This window comes from Tursiops truncatus, chromosome 12 (assembly GCF_011762595.2).
Source record: "Tursiops truncatus isolate mTurTru1 chromosome 12, mTurTru1.mat.Y, whole genome shotgun sequence".
In the NCBI taxonomy this organism is placed as follows: Eukaryota; Metazoa; Chordata; class Mammalia; order Artiodactyla; family Delphinidae; genus Tursiops; species Tursiops truncatus.
Window position 1 is genome coordinate 48,163,612 of NC_047045.1, and position 22,306 is coordinate 48,185,917.

The 22,306-nt window shown below is 39.8% G+C and overlaps 1 protein-coding gene and 1 pseudogene across 5 annotated transcripts in view; one reads left to right on the top strand and one right to left on the bottom strand.

The window, feature by feature from the left end:
* The window catches only part of FAM184A (family with sequence similarity 184 member A), a 122,186-nt gene that overhangs the window by 56,608 nt on the left and 43,272 nt on the right, over positions 1-22,306 (bottom strand). For all 5 annotated transcript variants that reach the window (XR_004529238.2, XM_073789534.1, XM_033867665.2 and 2 more), the window contains exons 2-4: positions 5,277-6,131; positions 4,431-4,566; positions 2,814-2,995 (exon numbers count right to left, since the gene is read on the bottom strand). Coding sequence is in view for 4 of the 5 variants with exons in the window: in XM_073789534.1 (XP_073645635.1) it covers positions 2,814-2,995; positions 4,431-4,566; positions 5,277-6,131 (1,173 nt within the window). In the remaining variant the exon portion in view is untranslated. The remainder of the gene's footprint in view (positions 1-2,813; positions 2,996-4,430; positions 4,567-5,276; positions 6,132-22,306) is intronic.
* LOC109552854 (spindlin-1 pseudogene) lies at positions 17,325-18,188 on the top strand (annotated as a pseudogene).

Genomic DNA, 22,306 nt, shown 5'->3' on the forward strand with positions numbered 1-22,306 from the left:
AGAAGGAGGAAGAGGAGCCGGTGAAGGAGGCACATGAGCCATTGGGAAGGAGGAGAGCGTCACAGAGACAAAGGGTGGGCAGGGGGCGGCCAAGAGCTGTGAGTGCTGCTGAGAAAATGCGTACAGCTTTTGGGTGTGCTGGTTGTGTTCCCACTGATGCCTTAGGACCCAGTACAACAGAGCAGGAGAGGGGAAGCCAGGCCGAAAGGAGGAAATGGAGGTACTGGATGAAGGCTACTCTTTGAAGAACTCATGTGGTGTTACAAAAGAGGAAGACGAGAAAGTAAAACTTCAAGAAAATGAGGTTGAAAGATGTTTTAAATCTCTTTAGGGGCTGGAGCAGATCCCCCCGACCTGGATGCTCTGTAAGACTCTCGGAAGACAGACACACCTCCTCTGTATCATTAATTCCTCCTGGATGGGCAGAGCGATCCTGCTGTCTGGCCTCTAAGCACCTGCCTGCCTGGCTCAGTCTGCAGGTCCCTAGAACTACCCAGGTGGAAATAAAAGGTCCTCACGTCATAGGAGGCAGCACACTGCAGAGGTGGAGAACATGGGTTTTGGAGTCTCACAGACCTGGGTTCAAGTTCCAGCTCTGCCACTTATTAGCCATGTGACTGGGGGTACCATGCGTGCATAACGTCTATAGGCCTCAGTTTCTCCATCTGTGAGATGGGAACAATAAGGAAGAACCTATTTTACAGGGTTGCTGAAGATGAGATAATGTGTCCCCAAATGTTTAGCAATATACCCAGCCTACTGTATTTTTTAGTTGTTAGCAATTATTTTACATAATAAAGAGATTATCATTATTCCCAAGGCCCAATGAGGGGGAAAAGCCCTAGGGAAGATTCTTGAATGTAAGGCACTGGACTTTCTTTCCTTTCAAAGCCAGAAGGTATAGACAGAGGAAACAGAAACTCCCAGCTTCTTCTTTCTTGCCTGGGCCAGACTGGGTGTCAGATCTTCCCTTCAAGCCTCCCCTACAGGGATGGGGGTACTGGGGGCTCAGGGCTCAGAGCAGTGTTCTAGAACTGGATCCCAATCCCTCTGCTAGCTCTCCCTGACTTGGGGTCACCAGAAACCAAAGTCCCTACTTGAATACTTGAATACAACACTTCTAAGGTTCTTTTACCAACATCACCCCCAGGTCTTTTTGTTTCACAGCTCAGACACGAAGTCCCCCTCATCATAGATCATAGCTTTTACCTATAAAACTGTACCAGTCAGGGCTCAACCAGAGAAGCAGAAAGGAGAAACAAGGGGAGGGGTGCTGAGGAAGAGAGAGGCCATCAGGAAGGGTGGGCAGGAACTCTTGGGCGTGGGCTAAAGCTGCTGTCCACAGGCAGAATGTCTTCAGTGACTGACATTTTTAAAAAGACAATCATCTTGGCAGTAGGCTAGTGAGCTGACGGAAGGCAAGGAGAGTGCAGAGCTGACAGGACTTGGGAACCGATACGGGGGTTAATGAAACAGTAATCAAGAATGACTCCCAAGTTTCTGATTTACCAAACTAGACAGACTATAGTGCTACTGGTTGAAAAAAGGAGTAAAGGAAGTATAGTATTTTGAGGGGAGAAAGTTCTAGGCAGGTTGATTTGACACATCTGTGAGAAACAGATACCTAGTGGGAGTTAGATACACAGGACTCAAGTTCAGGGAAAAGATCTGGCCTAGACGAACGGCTTTGGGAGATATCACTGACCACATGACAGCGGATGTTACTGGAATGGATGAGCTTGTGGAATGAGATGAGAATGCAAGAGGAACATTAAAGGTAAGGACACAGAAAAGACTCTAAAAAAGACTGATATATGTATATGTATAACAGATTCACTGTGTTGTACACCTGAAACTAACACAGCATTGTAAATCAACTATACCCCAATAAAAACTTTTTAAAAAAAATTAGATAAAAATTTAATTAAAAAATAAGAAATTAAATAAAAATTAAAAAAAAAAAAAGGTAAGGCCACAGAGAGAAGAGGGAAGCTCACAGACTCAGGGCCTGGGACTGCAGGGCCTGGGAGACAGGAGGAAAGTGTGAGAGAACCAAAGAGAGATGCTGTAAATCAGAGGAGTCAGTATCCCAGGAAGACAAGATCCCCCCAGTCCAGCAGCCAGGACGTCACTGGAGGCTGAGGCCAATGTCGAGCCTGTGGAGTGGTGGCAGGAGAAACCAGCCCACACAAGGTAAGGAGTGAGTGGGAGGCGAACCAGGGCGAGGAGAACAGACACTTTTCAATACACTTGGCTGCTGAGAGAAGGAGGAAGAGTGTCCCAAACCCTCACCTGGTATTGTAGATATGTGAAAAACTGGAATAAATATTCAGCAATTACTCTACACATCATATGTCTTATTTATTTCATTTAGAAATTAAGTATGTTGGTATATGAATTTTCAGGGCTTGATTTTGGTCATCCTTTTCAGTTTAACAGACATTTCCTAGGTGTATACACAATAATACGTTTCATCAACAGAAAAATAAATACGATTAACCGTAATGTACATCCCACTGAAGTAAGAGTTCATTCAGCTTCTGGCTTGAAATAGGTTGAAATGTCCTAAGTTCTTACGTTACAAATTGTTATCAGCAATATTTTGAACATATACACAATATGGGATAGCCCAGCTTTATATCAATACCTTTTCTCCTCAAAATAAAAACAAAAAATTCCTAGAGTTAAGACATAGACTGTTACTATGAAATAGAAGTAAACACTCTAAATAAAATCTGAAAAAGAGGAAAACTGAACTTTTCTTTCTTTTCTTTCATGGGGGGCGGGGGGTGGAGTTCTCCATCATTCTTTACCTTCTCCAGTTCCAAAATCTGCTGCTTCTGCTCTTCATTCAGACTCTGGGTTTTGCTTTGCAAAAAAGCTCTTTCTTCTTCAAGCTGAGATAATCTCTCATTGGCCCTTGATTTTTCTGACTCTAGATCTTTAATTGTAACTTCCTGGGTCATTTGAGTTGCTTGAAGCATTCCAATATGACCTACCCCCCCAAAAGAAAGCCCCAATTTAAAATCTGTTACATTGTGGTATAAAACAGTTTATAGTTAATGACACAATGTACTTAATATGGAAGTAAAGTAAATGGTCTGCATGTACAAATAGTTCTTTGGTTTCCTCACTGTATGCAATAGAAATATTTACCATGGGAATACTTATTATCCAAGTAGAATTACTTAAACTAGAAAGCAGTCCATTTTCACATCACTGATGTTGCTCCCTGCACCTAGGACCATTCCAATCATTTTTGAAGATTTCAAGCTCTACAGGTTGAGGTAGAAACAACTCCTCAGGGTACATATAAAAGTCCTGGGAGTAAAGCAAAGTAAGAGAGGATGCACTGAGCAGCACGATGGCACTAAAATGAGTAACTTATTCTTTTCTAATCTCTTTTTTTCCAAATTCTAACATAAAGAGGAAGAAATCTGTATGCAGCAAGGAAGGACGGCAGGCAGCAGTTTGGCTGAAACTAAATTTGTTGTAGACAACAGACCTGATAAAGAACTGAGGCAGAGCAAGAGACAGAGAAGGACAGCAAGGCTATGAAAACCTAAAATGACAACAGCAAAAAGACAAAAGTGTGCGGGGGTGGTATGAACAGAGACAGAGAGATGGAAAGTGAATATGAGAAAATATGCTCAGAAGGCATATGCGTTAGGACAGCGGTTCTCAAAGCGCCCTGGACCAGCAGCGCCTGGGAGCACCGGTCACAAGTGAAGCTCGCCCCAGACCCCTACTGCGTCAGAAACTCTGGGGCTGGGGCCTAGCGTCTGTGGTCGCACGAGCTGTCCAGGTGGTTTTCATACACGTTAAAGTCGAAAAGCTTCTGCTTCAGGGGGAGGGCAATCTGGGATTCACCAATGAGCCAGTCAATCACATGACATCCTCCCAGAACTCATTCAAGGGCCTCCCCTGGCTCACCAAACACCCCAGCGAAATGTCACTCCAGATCGATACAGGCCACCCCCCTCCTCTAGGGAGGGCTTCGAAGCGAGCATGTCAGCCACGTCAGGCCGGGCGACCCAGCTTTAGTACGTAACATGATCCTCATTAATAAGCCAAATGAAATGAGGCTGTTGTAATTTAAATATAGTTCCGCTAATTTAAGTATTTTCAAATATTTATGTTTTAAAAGGACATGTTTTTAAAGGACAAAGCCTCTTAGAGTGTTTTTCTTTTAGTGACTGACTTATTGGTGCTAAAACCTATAATTCTTAATTTTTTTATAGGAATATATTCCTAAAAGTAAGTTATCATTTGCTTATCTTATGATTGATTAACAAGATAACAGAACCCTTTAACATGTTTAGAATCTAAATAATTTTAAAATATGAGAAGAAAAGGCTAATCTGTCTCGAATTAACATTTAAGTGTTGGTTTTAGCTGAGGAATACACCAAGAACTGCGGTCAGACATACTTGCTTTGAGGACAAGATCTGAAGCTTGCTGCTGTAAACGTTCTCTGGCTGCTGCTAGTTCACTTTCCACTTCCTTGTGCCTGCTTAATAAGGCCATTTCTCCCTCCTTGGCATCATCAAGCTGTTTTTGAAGAACCTAAGAAAAATCAAATAGCCATTATTAATATGCAAGAATGATGCTAAGCTAAAAAATTCATTTAAACTACGAGCAGCAACTTTCTCTTATTCAAAAGTCACACTTAACAATACCTAGTTTTGAATCTGTATCAGTGACACATAACTTGTTATCTTCATAAGTCATATGACCCAATCATGAAAGGCTATTCGACCCTTTCTAATATATTTAAATGCTGCGCAGATATTAAAAACATACCTATGAAATTTTCTATGCCAAGAAACAAAGAGACTTGCCAGAGAGACTTTTTGGCTTTTTTTTTTAGACTTGTGCCATACCCCTATTTATAAAGCAATCTTAATTTTTTGTTCAGTGTCTGGACATCAACTGATGTGCAGACCCCATCATTAATGGAGGAAAAGGAAAAAAACATAATTAAAGACCAATATTTTAAACTTCCCAAATCACTGGGAAAATATTAACATGTTATTAAAAAATCCTTTCATAAACAATCAATAAGGTTTCAAGCTTATCTTTTTGGGCCTTTCATATCCGAAATTGTTGTAGGAAATAACACTACAGGGTAATAAAGATTACCTTTTCACTGATTTTGTCACAAAAGAAAAGTAGAAAAAAAGCAAAATGGAAAAAAAAAAGTTAAAGTGGTCTAATCAAAAAGAAAAAAAGTGGAAAAAAAAATCCATGTGTTGAATGTAATATTCTTTACTCACCTGAACACTGTTCTCTGCTGTAACAAGTGCTATCTGAAGCTTCTGGCATTTGTCATGAAGACTTCCAGCTTCATCCTGTACCATCTGTAACTCTGTCTTTAATTTTCCTATGGTTTTTCGTAAAATTGCTTCTTGTCCCTGAAATTCTTTTCTAAGATCTGCCTCCTTTTCTTTGCTAGCCTGGAGGCTTTCTGCTGTAAAAAGCTGTGACCTTTTCAAAGTATCCAGCTCATGTTCATAAAAGGACTGAGCTTTACGCAACTTGCCTTCATAATCCTCAATTAGCTTTTTCCGCTCGAGCCTTAGCTCCTCCAGTGTCTTGTTTAAGGCCTCCACCTCCACTCTGTGCAGCTCCTCCGCTTTCTCCTGTCCTTTACTAACTGAGGCACTGTGATCCTGCTGTGACTTCAGCAGCTCTTGGATCTCCCGTCTGTGAGCAGTTCGCAAATCTTCCAATGCCAACCGTTTGTCTTTTTCAAACTGTACTTGGACTTGTCCAAAACTCCGTAATCTTTCCTCAAATTTCCTTCTGATCTCTTCAACCTCTCTAGACATGGTTACTATGCGTTGGACATGCTGGGCTTCTGCACAAAGTTGCATGTCCTCAACTCTGTGCTTATAAGCCTCAAATTCTGTCAAAGCCTGCTGCTTCATTTTTATGTGATCTTCTAATGATGCTTCTAAAACTTGAATCTTTCTCTTAAGGTCTAACTCCTCTGATACTCTGCTTTTATACTGCAATATTTTTTCTCTTGTTTCTGCAAGAATTTGTTGGATTTCTTCTTCATGAGCATCTTTGAGGGCTTGAATTGCAGATTCGTGCTCATCATTTTTAGTGTTCAAAGCATATATTACCTGCATGGTTTTAAAGAAAAAGGGAGAAGAATTCAGTAAACCATGTTATTTTCTAATTGAAGTTAATTCTTTCATTTGGATTGACATTTTTTTCTATGCAGATAACATTGGCTATGGTAAATATTAAATACTAAAACTTCATGCACTGTTTTTGTACTCATAGATTTATTTAGCAAATTTACATAGCCCAATCTTAAAATCTGTACTTGAAGACTTTTTGAGTAGGTTTTTAAAGCATTCAAAATTAAGAATGTTCTCCTAGAAATGAAACAGTGAGGAGGAAAGAGACAAAGGAGGCTACCTGGTCTATGAGAATGGAGTTTTCCTACGGCCCAGTCTAGCTTCCTGGGGACTGTGGTGGGATCAGGAGAAAAGCCTCATGGTAAGTCTCTGCCCTGCACTGGAGGCCTACAGATGAAGGAGGCTTTGCATGAGTGGAAGTTCTAGGCCCTACGTCTTCCCAAAGGCCTCTTTCAACTGCCTAAAGTCTGGTATATTTTAAATTTAGAAATTTCCTTTTCTAATTCCATTATGGTCTGTTTTTAGAGCTGATCCTTTTCACTCCCAAGTGGTCTCCTTACAAAATCCAATTAGTACTTTTGTGCTCACCTATCAAATGTTGTAGTTTTACTCATTGCCTAATTTTCCCTCCGCCTCCAAGCAAGCCAGATTCCTAGAGCCAGAGTGTTCTGAGTACAGGTCTTTATTTTCATTTTTGTCCTTGGGTTTTAATGATTCCATTGAGATTTCCCCACCTTAATTCCAACGACAACATACTCCTTTTATAGTAACACTCCCACTCTCATATGTTCCTTGATGTCCTCCACATAGCCCCACGGTCCAACAGTAATATTCACAACTGTTACTTAAGGCTTAGAGATGTGCCTACTTTCTTCTGAAGTAAAAAAAAGTAAATATTATACACTCCATCAAAAATCCAGAGGCTAAAAATCAGCGTCCTGGAACTTCGCTTATTTTAATATGATCTTACTTTGGCTTCAGAAATGAAGTCCAGCACCAAATACTACCTATCTATCTATCTATCTACCTATCTATCTATCTATCGTTGTGTTGGGTCTTCATTGCTGCACATGGGCTTTCTCTAGTTGTGGAGAGCGGGGGCTTCTCTTGTTGCAGAGCACAAGCTCAGTAGTTGTGGCTCACAGGCTCTAGAGCGCAGGCTCAGTAGTTGTGGCACACGGGCTTAGCTGCTCCCCGGCATGTGGGATCTTCCCGGACCAGGGCCTGAACCCGCGTCCCCTCAATTGGCAGGCGGATTCCCAACCACCACGCCACCAGGGAAGTCCCAGCACCAAATACTTTTGCAATTAAGATGAGGAAGTGTTGCCCTTTTTGTAGAGAACTTGTTTATGCAGACTAAGGCAACTGAGACAAACTACCTGGCTCTCCACAGATCCTGGTAACTCCAAATCCTGCTGCTAAATCTAGGCTGTCGCCTGCTAAGCCTGCAGCTACACTGGCAGAAGGCAGAATACACACTGGAGCTACCCCACTGCAGGGGCTTCACTCCCTCCATACAGGGCTTTGTCTTCCACACCCAGTCCCCTGTCCATACACTCAGCTAGGTCTGCTGTATCTATTTTCTTCAGCGTGACTGAGATGTGGTCATACCAAAAGAAAAAAGGTTGAGAGATGGCAAGATTCTACCTGTCTTGCCACAACTACCCTTCTCCTACAAGGGCCACAGGAAAACATGTGCACAGAGGAAAATAAATACTTATTCACGGTGTCTCTCTCTTTTTTAATAAACCTAATTCCAAATTCCACGTTATGTCCCTAAATGGGCTAACACACATCCCCATGGAGGACTCCTTTTATTTACACTTTTAATCTTAAAGGTAGCCTGTAAACCAAGAAAGTTGGGTGGCTTCCTGTTCCCTTCCCTCAGGGTCATACCTGTCTACCACACTGACACCAGAAAAGACTGGAAGGGGCACTACGGAAAAAGACACCAACCAGCTGGAGAGAAGTCCATTTGCCAGAGTGCCTGGAACAGAGCTGGTCGAGCCCACAGGTTGCAGACCTTCCCAGAGCATGTCTGCATGCATTCCCTCTTCATCTTACTAATAAGCACGTGGAAGGAAAAGAGATAATCCCAAGAGATGGGATCCCCAAAGAAAATAAGTCACGCTGTTAGCACTTTGCTCCAGGAAATGATCATGAAAAGGACCGGTCCATGGTGGGATTCTGTATAACTGGTGATGAAAAGGGAGAGGGAAGCAACATGTGAGCCTCCCCTTGCCAACTATTTATTGAAATACTCTTCTCTTTTTTCTAATTTAATTTCCCTCAGTCTTCAAGAGTCAGCTCAAGTTCTGCCTCTTTTAATAAGCCTTCCAAAGCCACCTACATCCATGGGATTCTATCTTTTCTTTATATCCAACATCACCATTTCCTTACCACCACTCATTCCTGAAACTCAGCAAATGTTAGATTGGTTTAATTTGGGGTGGCCTGACAAGGATGGAAAGCTGTGTGATGATGTTAGCCTAGAAAAGTAGCTGAAGGTACAGAAGCTCAGGAGCACACAAAAATGTGAATAAAAAGGTGAAATTAAAGGGGATCAAGGTTACGAATTAAAGCATTAAATTAAAACAGAATTTAAGTAAACAAAACATCTGATAAATAATAGGGAAATATTATGGTGAGAAGTTCTATTTCATTATATATTCTAATCCAGGGATCAGCAAACTAGAGCCTACAGGCCAAATATGGCTGCTGCTTGTCTTTGTAAATAAAGTTTTATTGGAGCACAGCTAGGTCCATTCCTTTATGTATTGCCTACAGATGCTTTCCCACTACAACAGCAGAGTTGAGTTGTGGAAAAGACCTTATTACCAACTCCTGTCCTAACCTATACATAGCTATCTTACCAGCCAAAACTGGCAGCCAAAAATAAAAAAGTCTGATTTTGCACTAGCTTTGTTAACTCTCTACTAAACAGTCTAGGCTTTGTACCACTACAACTCATACACTGACAACACCAATTATGTGATTCTGAAAGTATATTACATAAAATAAATACAGTATCATGCTGACCGTATATTTGTATCTTCCAGGAAAGCAACGTTAAAATAAATTTCTAAAACCTTAAAAAAGGAACAATAAAAAGATGGCAAGGACAATAACAAATTAGCAGTGCTCTTAGAAATGACCATATAAAATATACCACTAATTATATTATTTTTAAATGAGAATGCTATATATGAATTTTCAAGTACCTTAACTATACAAAGTATCTTCTAGCTATTCACTTTTCTACATAATTACAAAGGTAACCATTTGTTAGCATCTTTCTCTGATTAATTATTATTTCTCAGACAAAGGTAATATAGATGGTTCTATGTTCTTTGAACACATAGAAGATATATGACTTGAAGTAACAGAATGGACCCAAACTGAATTTTTGACCCTAGGTAAAATAATTTCTCCAAGCTTCAAGTTTCTCAATATTAAATGGAGATTGTATTTATTCTATCCTAGTGACACTGTTATAAGATCAACTTATCATTGACATTTTAAAATGCTGTTATATAAATATTGTTAAAAATATAAAGCACTATAAGATACTAAGTCTTCCTTGTTAGTTGTATCATTTATTTATGGAGAGAACGAGACTAATTTTAAAAGAAACTTCAGTAACTGATCATAATCATCCAAAAACTTGGCTATGATTTTCCACATAGAAAAGGAAATTCTCTAACGTCTCTTTTCATAAACTATTTTAAAAGACATTAAGAGCCATTCGCAATTTTTCTGGAACTATGAACATTCATGGAATGGGACAGTACAATCATTTCAGCAATTTCATGCAATTTCACAGTTCCATTTTATGCCAGTGATGCATAAGTTAACTATATAACCCATGATGAGTAAGCAATTGTGAGTAATTTTAATTTTTTCTATGAAGATTTTCAGGTACTCTTACCCACAGATAAAGTGAGAACAATTCTAGATCCTAATTTTAAAAATGCTACTTAGGTAAAAACAAAAGTGTCTGAAATAGTTCTCACTGTTGACTGCTATGAACTGAACTGTGTCTCCCCCCAACCCCACAAACTTCATATGCTGAAGCCCTAACCCCCAACATGATGTTATATGGAGATAACAGGAGGTAATTAAGCTTAGACAGGTCATGAGAATGGGGTCCTCATGATAGGACTTAGTGCCTTTATAAGAAGAGACACCAGAGCTCTTGCTTCCTCTCTCTGTCTCCGCCATGTGAGGACACAGCAAGAAGTTCTACAGTATTCTGCTATGGTCAACAGAGCAAATACACTGGCAATATAAATGTTCCCACTAAAAGCTAACTCATTAGTAATAAAGCATGTTCATTGATAAGTATGTTATATTAGCTTAAAATATTTTAAGTGGACCTCAATTGTTGCATATTATACCAACAGGTTTAACCCTGCTAAGGTAAGGGGAATCGTTGAATAAATGATGGTACATTCCCACAATGTAAAACCATGAAACCATTAAAAAGCACATCTCATTTAGGAGGATATTTCAAAGAAAAAGCTTGTAGTATAAGGCAAATACACATGCTACTATATACAATAATATCCAATCGCATACAGAGAAAACAATGAATGTGCATGTGTGTGCAGATGCATATTTAAAGGTGTATTAAGAAATTAACCAAATTTTAACTGAGGATATTCAGTATTTCTAAGCCTTCTGTAATGAATGCATGTTACTACTATAATCAGAAAACAATAAACCATTTTCAAAGACTAACATTAACAGTGCTAAAAGAATGAATCAATACTCGAAATGCCTTAGCTGTAGAAAAACATGACAATGAAAATGAAAACAGAAAGTTAAAGGAACATTAATTCCAACAGATACCCTTCAAATTTCCTTAAAAATCACTGACTGAAATAAAACTGATTTATAAAAATCATCCTTAAACTTTTTCAAGAATACTGAACATTAATCATTACACTTATAAAAAAGAACATGTATTTTGGAAATGTAAAAAAAATCTAATTACCTAGATAAAGTTTGATAGCTTACTAGCAAATCTTTAATGGTCAATTCCTACTTCATTCATTCTTCCCATCAACAAAAATTTACTGCACACCTGCTATGTGCCAAGACCTACAATCGGCACAACGGTGAACTGGATGCATATGTGTGGTGTCTATTCTCTTGCAGCTTAGTGGAGACTAGCCTTAAAGAAATATTTACTCAATTTGTCAAAGTGAAATATTGATAAGTCTTACAAAGGAGGAGAAATACAAAATGAGTCTTTGCTGGGGTGGGAGTGAGGATGGTAATGTATGAGTTTTCCCTTATTCTGAGTAAAATGCTTCTTTATCTTCACCAGAATCTCTTTTTTAAAAAAATTTTACCGCTGTATAGTTGATTTACAATGCTGTGTTAATTTCTGCTGTATAGCAAAGTGATTCAGTTATACATATATTCTTTTTCATATTCTTTTCCATTATGGTTTATCACAGGATATTTTAACCAGAATCTCTTTTAGTCAAAACGTTAAGGGGAAGGATATAGAGATGGAATTACAGGCTGAAGGAACGGTATGAGCGACAGACACACCGATGGGTGAGCACAGGACTCTGTGAAAGGAAAGATGGGCTCTGGAGCTAGAAAAGTGGACATGGTCCACACTGCAGAGATACTCATAGCTGCTGAGCTGGACAAGATCAAGAGGGAGAAGCTACTGAGGAAGAATGAAGAAGACCGAGGACCAGGCCTTGGGTGGGTTTCCGCGGCGGGAGGAGGATGAGGACCCACAGACAGAGGCCACGTGCTGAGAGAGATGAGCAAGAGTGGAAGCAGGGAATCACAGTCCACGGTGTGAGGGACAGGCAGGGCGTCTTGTCAAAAGCTGCACAAAAGTCAAGAAAAAGGAACACTTAAAGCCCCTGCATTCACAATCTCAGAAATAATCTTTGAGGGAGCACATTCAGTAGAGTGGTGAGGGCAGAGCGAGTGGACAAGTGGATACTGAGTAAATGGAGGCGCTCAGCTAGCAGAAAAAAAAACTCCAAGAAATAGTCGGTCAAAGGAAGGAAATACATAGGGACAACTAGGATGATGGCTTAGGGGGCAGCAGCGTCCATTCCAGGGAGAGTTGTTTTGTTTTTTTTTTTAAAGAGGAATTGAAAATGTATCCTAGGGAAGGACTAATTGTTGTACCAAAGTCATGGAGAAAGTCTGAGGCTAGGATTGCCTGACACAGGCAGAGACTGGCACTGACTGACAGTAGGGAAAAACTCCTCCCGAGAGAGCAAGGTTAAAGAGGTGGAGAGGGAAGACGGGCAGCTCCCGTCTGACTGCTGCATGCTCCTCCGTAACAGGGAGATGAGATCACACTCTTAGAGTGCAGAAGCCATCAGCAGCTTCTCTCCACTGGCCACGGATGATGCTCTTCACCTTGGTGAGGCCAGCTTCAGTCAGTCTTCCCAGTATGTCTGTCTCACGACAGACTCAACCACTCAGCAACCATGAGCAGACCCTGTCATCACTGCTCCTCAGGGTGATGTTTTCCTCTATCTCTTGCTTATTCGAAAATTCTGGATATTTGTTCACTTTCCTTTTCTGATCAATGTCAGAGACAGTCAGACAGACCAACAGAAGAGAGAGAGAGAAAAACTCACCCTCAGAGTATATAAGTACTACATGAGGCACAAGACTACTTAACAAAGCAAAAAGGAGCAATCTCAGATTCGACAATTTTTTTTAAAGTTCTGGTACAATTAATCTATGATAAACAATATATAATGGAAAACAGCCTCTTCAATAAATGGTGTTGGGAAAACTGGACAGCTACATGCAAAAATAAATAATCAAACTGGACTACTTTCTCACACCATATACAAAAATAAACTCCAAGTGGATGTAAGACTTAAATGTAAGATGTGAAACCAATCACAAAACTCCTAGAATAAAATGTAGTTAGTGTGCTTTTTTTTTTTTTTTTTTTCCTTTTTGCGGTACGCAGGCCTCTCACTGTTGTGGCCTCTCCCGTCGCGGAGCACTGGCTCCGGACGCGCAGGCTCAGCGGCCATGGCTCACGGGCCCAGCCACTCCACGGCATGTGGGATCTTCCCAGACCGGTGCACGAACCCGTGTCCCCTGCACCGGCAGGCGGACTCTCAGCCACTGCACCACCAGGGAAGCCCCAAGTTAGTATGCTTTTTGAGATCAGTTTTAACAATATTCTTTTTGGATAGTCTCCTCAGCCAAAGGAAATAAAAATGAAAACAAACAAATGGGACTACATCAAACTTAAAAGCTTTTTGCACGGTGAAGGAAACTCAACCAAACAAAAAGGCAGACTAGTGAACGGGAGAAGATATTTGCAAATGATCTATCTGATAAGGGGTTAATATTCAAAATGTACAAATAACTCATACAACTCAACATCAAACAAACAACTCGATTAAAAAATGGAAAGAAGACTTGAATGGACATTTTTCCAAAGAAGACATACAGATGGCCAAGAGACGTAGAGAAGATACTCAACATCACTAATCATCAGGAAAAGGCAAATCAAAACCGCAGTGAGATATTACTTAACACCTGTCAGAATGGCTATTATCAAAAAGACAACAAATAACAAGTGCTGATGAGAATGTGAAGAAAAAGGAACCCTTGCGCACTGTTGGTGGAAATGCAGGTTGGTGCAGTCACTATGTACTGACGCACAGTGAAAGCAGTAAGAAGGTTCCTCAAAGAATTAAAAATTGAACTACCATGCAATGCAGCAATTCTGTTTCTGGGTATTTTTCCAAAGAAAACAAAAACACTAATTCAAAAAGACATCTGCACCCCTATGTTCACTGCAGCATTGTTTACAACAGCCAAGATGCCACCTAAGCGCCCATCAATATGTGACTGGATAAAGAAGATGTGGTACACCCACATACCCACCCACACACACACAATGGAATGTTACTCAGCCCTAAAAAATGAAATTAAAAACAATTTTATTTTATATTGGAGTATAGTTAACAATGATGTGTTAGTTACAGGTGTACAGCAAAGTGATTCAGTTATACCCATACAAGTATCCATTCCTTTTCAAATTCTTTTCCCATTTATGTTATTACAGAATATTGAGCCAAGTTCCTTGTGCTATACAGCAGCGCCTTGTTGGTTATCTATTTTAAATATAATACTGTGTACATGTCAATCCCAAACTCCCAATCTATCCCTCCCCTCCCGCATTTTCCCCCTGGTAACCATAAGTTCGTTCTCTAAGTCTGTGTTTCTGTTTTGTAAATAAGTTCATTTGAAACTTATTTACAAAATGAAATCTTGCCATTTGAGACAACATGGATGGACCTAAAGAGTATCATACTAAATGAAATAAACCAGACAAAGACAAATACCATATCATTTCACACATGTAGAATCTAAAAGAACAAAGAACAAAACAGAAACAGACTCACAGATACAGAGAACAAGCAAGTGGTTGCAGGGTGGGGCAGGGCCGGGGGTGGGGGTGGGGTGAGTGAAATAGGTAAGGGAGGTTAAGAGGTACAAACTCCCAGTTACAAAATAAACAAGCTGTGGGCATGAAATGTACATCATGGGGAATATAGAAAATATTGTAATAACTTTGTATTATGTCAGATGGTAACAGACATCATTTTGTAACATAGAAATACCGAATCACTATATTGTGCACCTGGAACTAATGCAGTGTTGTAGGTCAGTTATACTTTGATTAAAAAAACAGATCTCATACATTTTAAACAAAGGAAGAACTTCCCTGGTGGCGCAGTGGTTAAGACTCTGCGCTCCCAGTGTAAGGGGCCCGGGATTCATTCCCGGTCAGGGAACTAGATCACACATGCCACAACTAACAGTTCGCATGCCACAACTAAGGAGACCATGAGCCACAACTAAGGAGACCATGAGCTGCAACTAAGACCTGGCATGACCAAATAAATAAATATTAAAAAAAAAGCAGCCCTAAACACAGGAAGAATATGTTTCTATAATTCTGTTTTTATTATTAAGCACTCAGATACAATTAGCAAAAGGTTACTTGGTCCTTAAGCCACCAAAGTTAAAGAATATTGAAAAGAGGCTCTCAAACTTCTCAAAAACAGTGGGTTATTGACCTCTGCCATATAGGGTCTGTTCTATCTGTTCTAGAGCAATAACACAGACCAGAGAACTCTGCACCTCAATTTACATTCAATGGCACTCCCAGACCAGCTTTACAAGTAAATGTTTCACAAATTATTAAATATAACTGATGCGCTCTAAGTAGCTAACTCAGAGAATCTAATGTTTCTATAAAATGGTTCACTTTTTGGAACCTGATTATTATTAGCATCCTTAAGGGCATGTTAATCAAATGCATTTAAAATGTGTTTTAGAGGTGATGAAATTGCACAAATCCATCCATATTTTACTATTCTACTGATGATCAATAATAGCATATATTTATGCTACCTAGGTTATAGGATTAATCATTGCAATGTAAGAAAAGTTTACAGAACTGAATTCAAGAACTAGCCTCAAGCAGCTCCATGCTAGCAAAATGAGGTGGAAAAAAGGAAAAAAATAAAATGAGGTCACAAATGACCATTCATCCTGAAGAAAAAAAAACAAGAAGCAAAACCCACAGAACATCATTTAGTGTCAAATCAGTGTCTGAAAGAAAAAAATCCCAAACTCATACAGCACTAAGCATGTGCATGCGTGCACGCGCGCATGCATGCACACACACACACACACACACACACACACTTTTTTCTGAACCATCTGAAGATAAGTTCCAGGTACGTGTCACCCCTAAATACTTTAGTATATATTTCCTAAGATCAAAGACAATAGCACTATTATACCCAAGAAGTTCAGCCTAATGGAATATTAACTAATATACAGCCTATATTCAGGTTTACCAAATTATTCCAATAATAAAATTTATAGCAGCTTTTCTCTATCAGTGCAGATCCAATCAAGGATCCCACACTGTACTGAGTCTTCAGTCTCCTTTAATCTGAACATTGACATTTTTGAAGAGACCAGGCTGGCTGTCTTGTAGAATACATATGATACAGACTCATAGAATTATGTCAAGTTCCTCTTTGTGGAAATTTTATGTTGTGCTTTCTCAATCCACCCTATTGGTGATTAGAGTACTTAATACCACATTATGAGGGCACATTTATCAGTCTTCTTTTCAACTATTACTCTTTACCAACCTTCTTCCAACCCACTGTTCCTTTTTCATGATGTCCTTCCTACTCAGTTTAAAGAAACGAGAAAAAAATGACAAAACGAATTTAATTTTGTTTAAAAAGGTTTAGTCCCTATGAAAACCCATCCTACCTATATGTGACAAGCCCTCCAAAGGGGCTGCCTGAATAGTAAGAGCTCCCCCTGTGGGCTACCTGTCCAAAGGCCAAACATGAACTGCTTGTAACTCTGAGGGGATTTTTTAAAGAGGCTGAGAGAACGGTGAAGAAACAAGGCAACTGGCAGGCTAGATATTTAGAGAGAATTTTAACAGTCTTTTGGAATATGATATGAGATGTAAACCTTTTAACCCATATTCTCACAAAATATTAAGCCACATATTCATTTGCCATTATTAACTATGGAACTGGATCTACCAGGAAGATTCACAGAATATGTGTAGTTCAAGGTGAGTGTAAGGGAAACAGATGCTACCCATATACAGGAGTTTACTCCTAGCAATGAATTACTTCCACGTTTTTCTTTTCTTGGTCCAGTTTCTTTTGTTATAAGTTAGAAAAAAAAGTTTTTTAAACAAAGTCTGTTCTTCATTCATTATGTAATCAAATTAATTCCAACAACAGACTTATGTCCAAATAAAACATTTACGAACCAGTTAACAAAATAAAAAGCTCATCTGGATTTATTTAAGCCAAAGGCACTATAAAACTCTAAATTAAAAAGACCTTTGGGTAGTACGGCCCGGCCGCCCGGCCATCGGAGGGCGCAGGGCGCATGCGCTGTGCGGCCGGGGGCGGGGCAGCGCCGTCTGGCTCTGTCGGGCAGGGGCCGGAGCTCGGTGCGGGACCGCAGGGCCAGCGGGCTGCCGACGGTGGCCTAGGTGGCCGGCCGAGTACTTAGGATTTCACGTATTTTTGCTGAACTTACACACACACACACACACACACACACAAAGACGCTTGAGATGATGGATTAACAAGAACATTGAAATTCTGTGAAAAGTTTCAAATTGGAGCATACTGAACTTTCATCCTAGTCCAGCAGCTCTGCTGCTCACTTAAATACAGATGAATGAAGACCCCATTCGGGAAGACACCTGGCCAGCGGTCCAGAGCTGATGCAGGCCATGCTGGTGTATCTGCAAGCATGATGAAGAAACAAACATCCCACAAAAAACACCGGACCAGTGTGCGGCCGAGTAAACCTGTTTCCCAGCCCCGGAGGAACATCGTAGGCTGCAGGATTCAGCATGGGTGGAAAGAGGGGAATGGCCCCATCACCCAGTGGAAAGGAACCGTTCTGGACCAGGTGCCTGTAAATTCTCTGTATCTTATAAAATACGATGGATTTGACTGTATTTATGGACTAGAACTTAATAAAGATGAAAGAGTTTCTGCGCTTGAAGTCCTCCCTAATAGAGTTGCAACATCTTGAATCAGTGATGCACACCTAGCCGACACGATGATTGGCAAAGCAGTGGAGCACATGTTTGAGACGGAGGATGGCTCTAAAGACGAGTGGAGGGGAATGGTCTTAGCACGAGCTAATGAACACATGGTTTTACATCACCTATGAAAAGGATCCTGTCTTGTACATGTACCAGCTCTTCGATGATTATAAAGAAGGTGACCTTCGCATTATGCCCGATTCTAATGATTCACCTCCAGCAGAAAGGGAACTGGGAGAAGTTGTGGACAGCCTGGTAGGCAAACAAGTGGAATATGCCAAAGAAGATGACGCTAAAAGGACTGGCGTGGTCATTCCTCACGTAGAAGCCAAACCACCTATTTCATCAAGTTTGATGATGATTTCCATATTTATGTCTACGATTTGGTGAAAACATCCTAGATGTCATCACGGACTTTGCCAAATTTGTGGAACTATTAAATGTATAATTTGTAGACATAAAGACTTGATTGCTTTCCAGTTTAATGAAAGCTTATATGTCCCTGTGAAGCCACAATCTCTGCCAGCAGAACTGGTTTTGTTCTGAATAGTACAGATTTAGGTGAACACAAAGCATTTTGTGTAAGGAACTCCTTCCTCTTAAAAGAAGCCTATCCGTTTGGAAGGGACTTACAGGCAAGTCCGGTAAAAGTTAAGCTAGTATCACAGTCATTTAAAACTGCAGTAGATCTTATCCACTTTCCCCTTCATGCTTAACACTCTTATTCTGCTGCCACAATGCAAGCATAGTTTGGTATTTTTGTTATTGCTTTTTTTGAGATATACATGTATCTATATCTACCTACCTATCTATATCTGTGTGTATACATACATAATGTATATGTACACACAAACAGATTTGTGTGTACACACACACGCACTGCATAGGCAGTCCTTTCTTTGTGGGTTGGAGTGGGGCTTACATAATTTTCTCCAGTTTAACAGGAGTGCTGACCCAAGCCGTTTGTATTCAGTGTATTTAGTGTATTACTGCTGTTTATTCAAAATTAAATTTGGGCACAGGAAGCACATCGGGACATTCAGCTTATTTTGAAAGTCAAGTTCAGAGCACCATTTCAGTCTGGAGGCTTTAAAGTGTAAATTCAAATATGAATCACCTGGGAACATTTAATTACCCACATTAGAATTTTACAAAACAGTTAGAAATCTGGGTAAAAGGCTGCCTTTAATTCTAAGCTTTGTACATTATTTGTTTACATTTTTTTTATCATAAATACTTCTTTTTAAGCAAAGCCCAGGTACTTGGTCCACACAGTGTAATGCAGGTGTATTTTGGATGGCACATTTGGTCCATTATTTGTATAAATTAGTAATCTGGATTTTAGCACATGGATTTAAAAGGCAACAGTGTATCAGTGGTTTCTGTGTATTTGGTAAGTTCCTGGAAGAACATAGTGCTTTTATATTAGAAATGTAAGTTTAAGAATGGCAGTGTTGCCTTTTAACAAGTTCTCTGGGATACCTTTATTTTTATTACTATTATTACTGATATATGATTATGGTCAGAAGGCTTTTCCCCTCAAAGAGTGACTAGACAAACAACAGCTTGAATTCCTGACACCTCTTGTGGTGCTGTATGTTCTTGCTCATGGCGTGCTGCCCATGTGGATTCATTCCATTTGGTGGGTCCTACCACATCAGGGTCAGTCACCTGCACTGGCTTGTGGGTGCGACTGATAGCAGCCCTTAGTCATTGAATCCTTTCCTGCAAGTTGTCCTTAACTAAAATAGAACTGCAAAAGTGGTTCGTTTAGAAGCAAAACGTCAGTCTATCACTTTGTTTTGGATGGTCCCTGGCAGTTTGAAAGCTAGGACAAAGATGGTTTGTGAAACCAGTCTTGTGGAGATTGAAAATCTTACCTAAGATTTGGGCAGAAAGCTTAAATGCATATGAATCTCAGCCAAACACCAGGTCTGTGTGACGTCCGTCATGGCTGTTCTTGATGTTAAGAGATTCTGTAGTTTCAAGGCCGCGCTATGCGAGGTTTGTGTGATGCCCATTTTCGCCTTCAGGAAGGCTGTGCCTTGTTGTGCTGGTGGGTGGTAACCTCGCTCACCACGTAAATACAGCACCCCACTTCTCTCCAGCATGCCCAGTGCCTCACCGAGGGCAGCCAGGGGTGAGCTTCTCCATGCAGTGGGTACCCAGGTCTTAGATGTTCCTCCTGTGCTTGAAACAAGTGTCATGCTACAGATCTGTCATCCGTTCTCCCGGTGGCTCTTGTAAGAGTTCCTGCATGTGAATCTCAAGGCTGAGCAGAGCTCCCCGTGCCCAAGTGGACATGTGTGGCCCAGAGAGGGAGTTGTCCAGCGTGCACTGTGTGAACAGGACACAGTGACTTCAGACTGAAAAACAAAGTCCTTTGGAGGTATCCTGAGGGTTGGGTCAGTTGAAACATTTCTGGCATTACTTAATGACTTGCATTGTGGTTTTGCTGCAAGTACCTTTAGCAACTTTTAATACCCGTGATCTCTCTAGATGAATGTGACGTGTGATTTACTATCATCATTATTTTAATCACTGTTCCATTTATTGCCTTTAGGGTTGAAGGAGGGGGAAGGGTTTTTTGTTGTTGTTTTTCCTTTTTTTTTTCCCATTCTTTTTTCTTTTGGTGGCCTAAACCACACTTCCTGATGCCGTGACTAACTCTGCTCCCCGGCCGAGTATTTCAGCCTTCGTCTAGGCTCATGTTTCAGATCTGCATGCGTTGCTTGCATTTTCCTGGTATCGGAATGTTGGTTCCTTGTTCTAGGAATACAACATTAATTTCTAAAATTATCATGGGACTTGTGACAACACAAGACATGAAACTCTGTATAAAATGTATTGGCCTTTCTCATTGACCTGCTGTAGTATTATTGTGTCGTGTGTGTATGCGTGTGTGATGTCTGGCTGCCACGTAAAGCTTCAAAGGAAAACCTTAAAAGCAGACCATCCTTTTTTGCGTGCTCTATTCTAAGTAGAATGTTCAATGTAACTAACTAAAATTGCATGTTAAATATATTTCAGTTTTTTCTTTTCTATCTTTGTTTTTATTTGTTTTCAGTTTCTGTATATTTGCTTAATTGTGCCGTTTTAGTGGTTGTAGGATAAAGATGCACTGGTGAAGCAAATGTAGTGCCAACAGAAGGTGGTTTTCCAGTTGTGTATGTCCTGCAGCATTTGAAGGGACTGTGCATTCTTAAAACAATCACAGTTGCTTCTAAACCAGATTTCATTTCTATTATTGTTTTACGTGCCAAACCCCGAAAGGCATTGGTCTTGAATCTCTGAACGCTGTGGACCCATTAGAAGACTGTTTTGATTGTCACAAATCGTAGTGCCTGAAAACATTCTTCAAGCTGTCTTAAAAAAAAAAAAAAGAAAGAAAGAAAGTTCTCCAAAGACAAGACAGGAATTATTGTAACAGAAAATAATTACGGTCGAAATGTCTGTGGTTCCTTGGAAATGCTGCGCTTTTTGTATTTTCCATCATCAGTGCAGTTTGAACGAATGTGTGTAGTTCAGAGGTCTCTGTGTTCGCATTTTAAAATTAGGTAAATGACCTCATCTTTCAAGCTTGAATTCATTTTTAATTTTATTTTATACAATGTGTAGACAGTTCCCTGTTCTCTGCATTTAGAAGTATAAACAATATAAATCTGTTAATGCTGTAATTTTTATAATTATGATGTAACTCTATCCTATCCTTAAAACATTTAAAACAAACCCTTTATGTGCAAAAATAAATAAATAAAAATTTAAAAAAATAAATAAAAAGACCTTTGAAATCCAATTGCTTTGGGAAAGAATTACCTTTAAAGATATGTTTGTTCTATGTATTTCTATAATGATTGTTAGAAGAATCTTTTTAAAAATATAAAGTCTAATAACATTGGAGGTATTTTCCTTGATGGTAATAGAGAATACATCTGTTTCTCCAAGAAAAATTTAACTTGACTTTTGAAATAGCAAACAGAAGTCTTATTATAAGGCTTATTATTTAAGGTCCATGCAATGGGATCTGTGCTACCAAACCTTAACCAAAAAAAAAAAACAACAAAAAAAATCAATCAACAAATTTTGAGTGAATGCCTTACTATGTTCTCAGCACTTTTTAAATATGCATTATGATAAAGAAAAGTATACATGTTCGTACTTAATCTTACTTAAATAGAACTGCTGAACACACACACAAACTTAACAGCAGACAATTTTAGATAATACACGTAAAGTGTCAAGCTGTTGAGTACAGAATACTGTATATATAGCATGAGAGGTTTTCAGTAGAGGAACTGGATGGAGACTGCAGTAAACAGAAAGGCTTGAAAGGACAAAGGCCGGTGGAGAGAACTGTGAAGAAAGCAACCTGAGTTAAGGCACAAGACAGGAATGGTTTTGGCGGGTGGCTGGTATGGTCAGATAATCCTGAACAGAGAGATGCGTGAGTGCCAGGGAAAGCCAGATAGAGTCAAAAAGTTCCCGGTGATGCGTTTTGTCCCTGCAATTTAACTGGGAA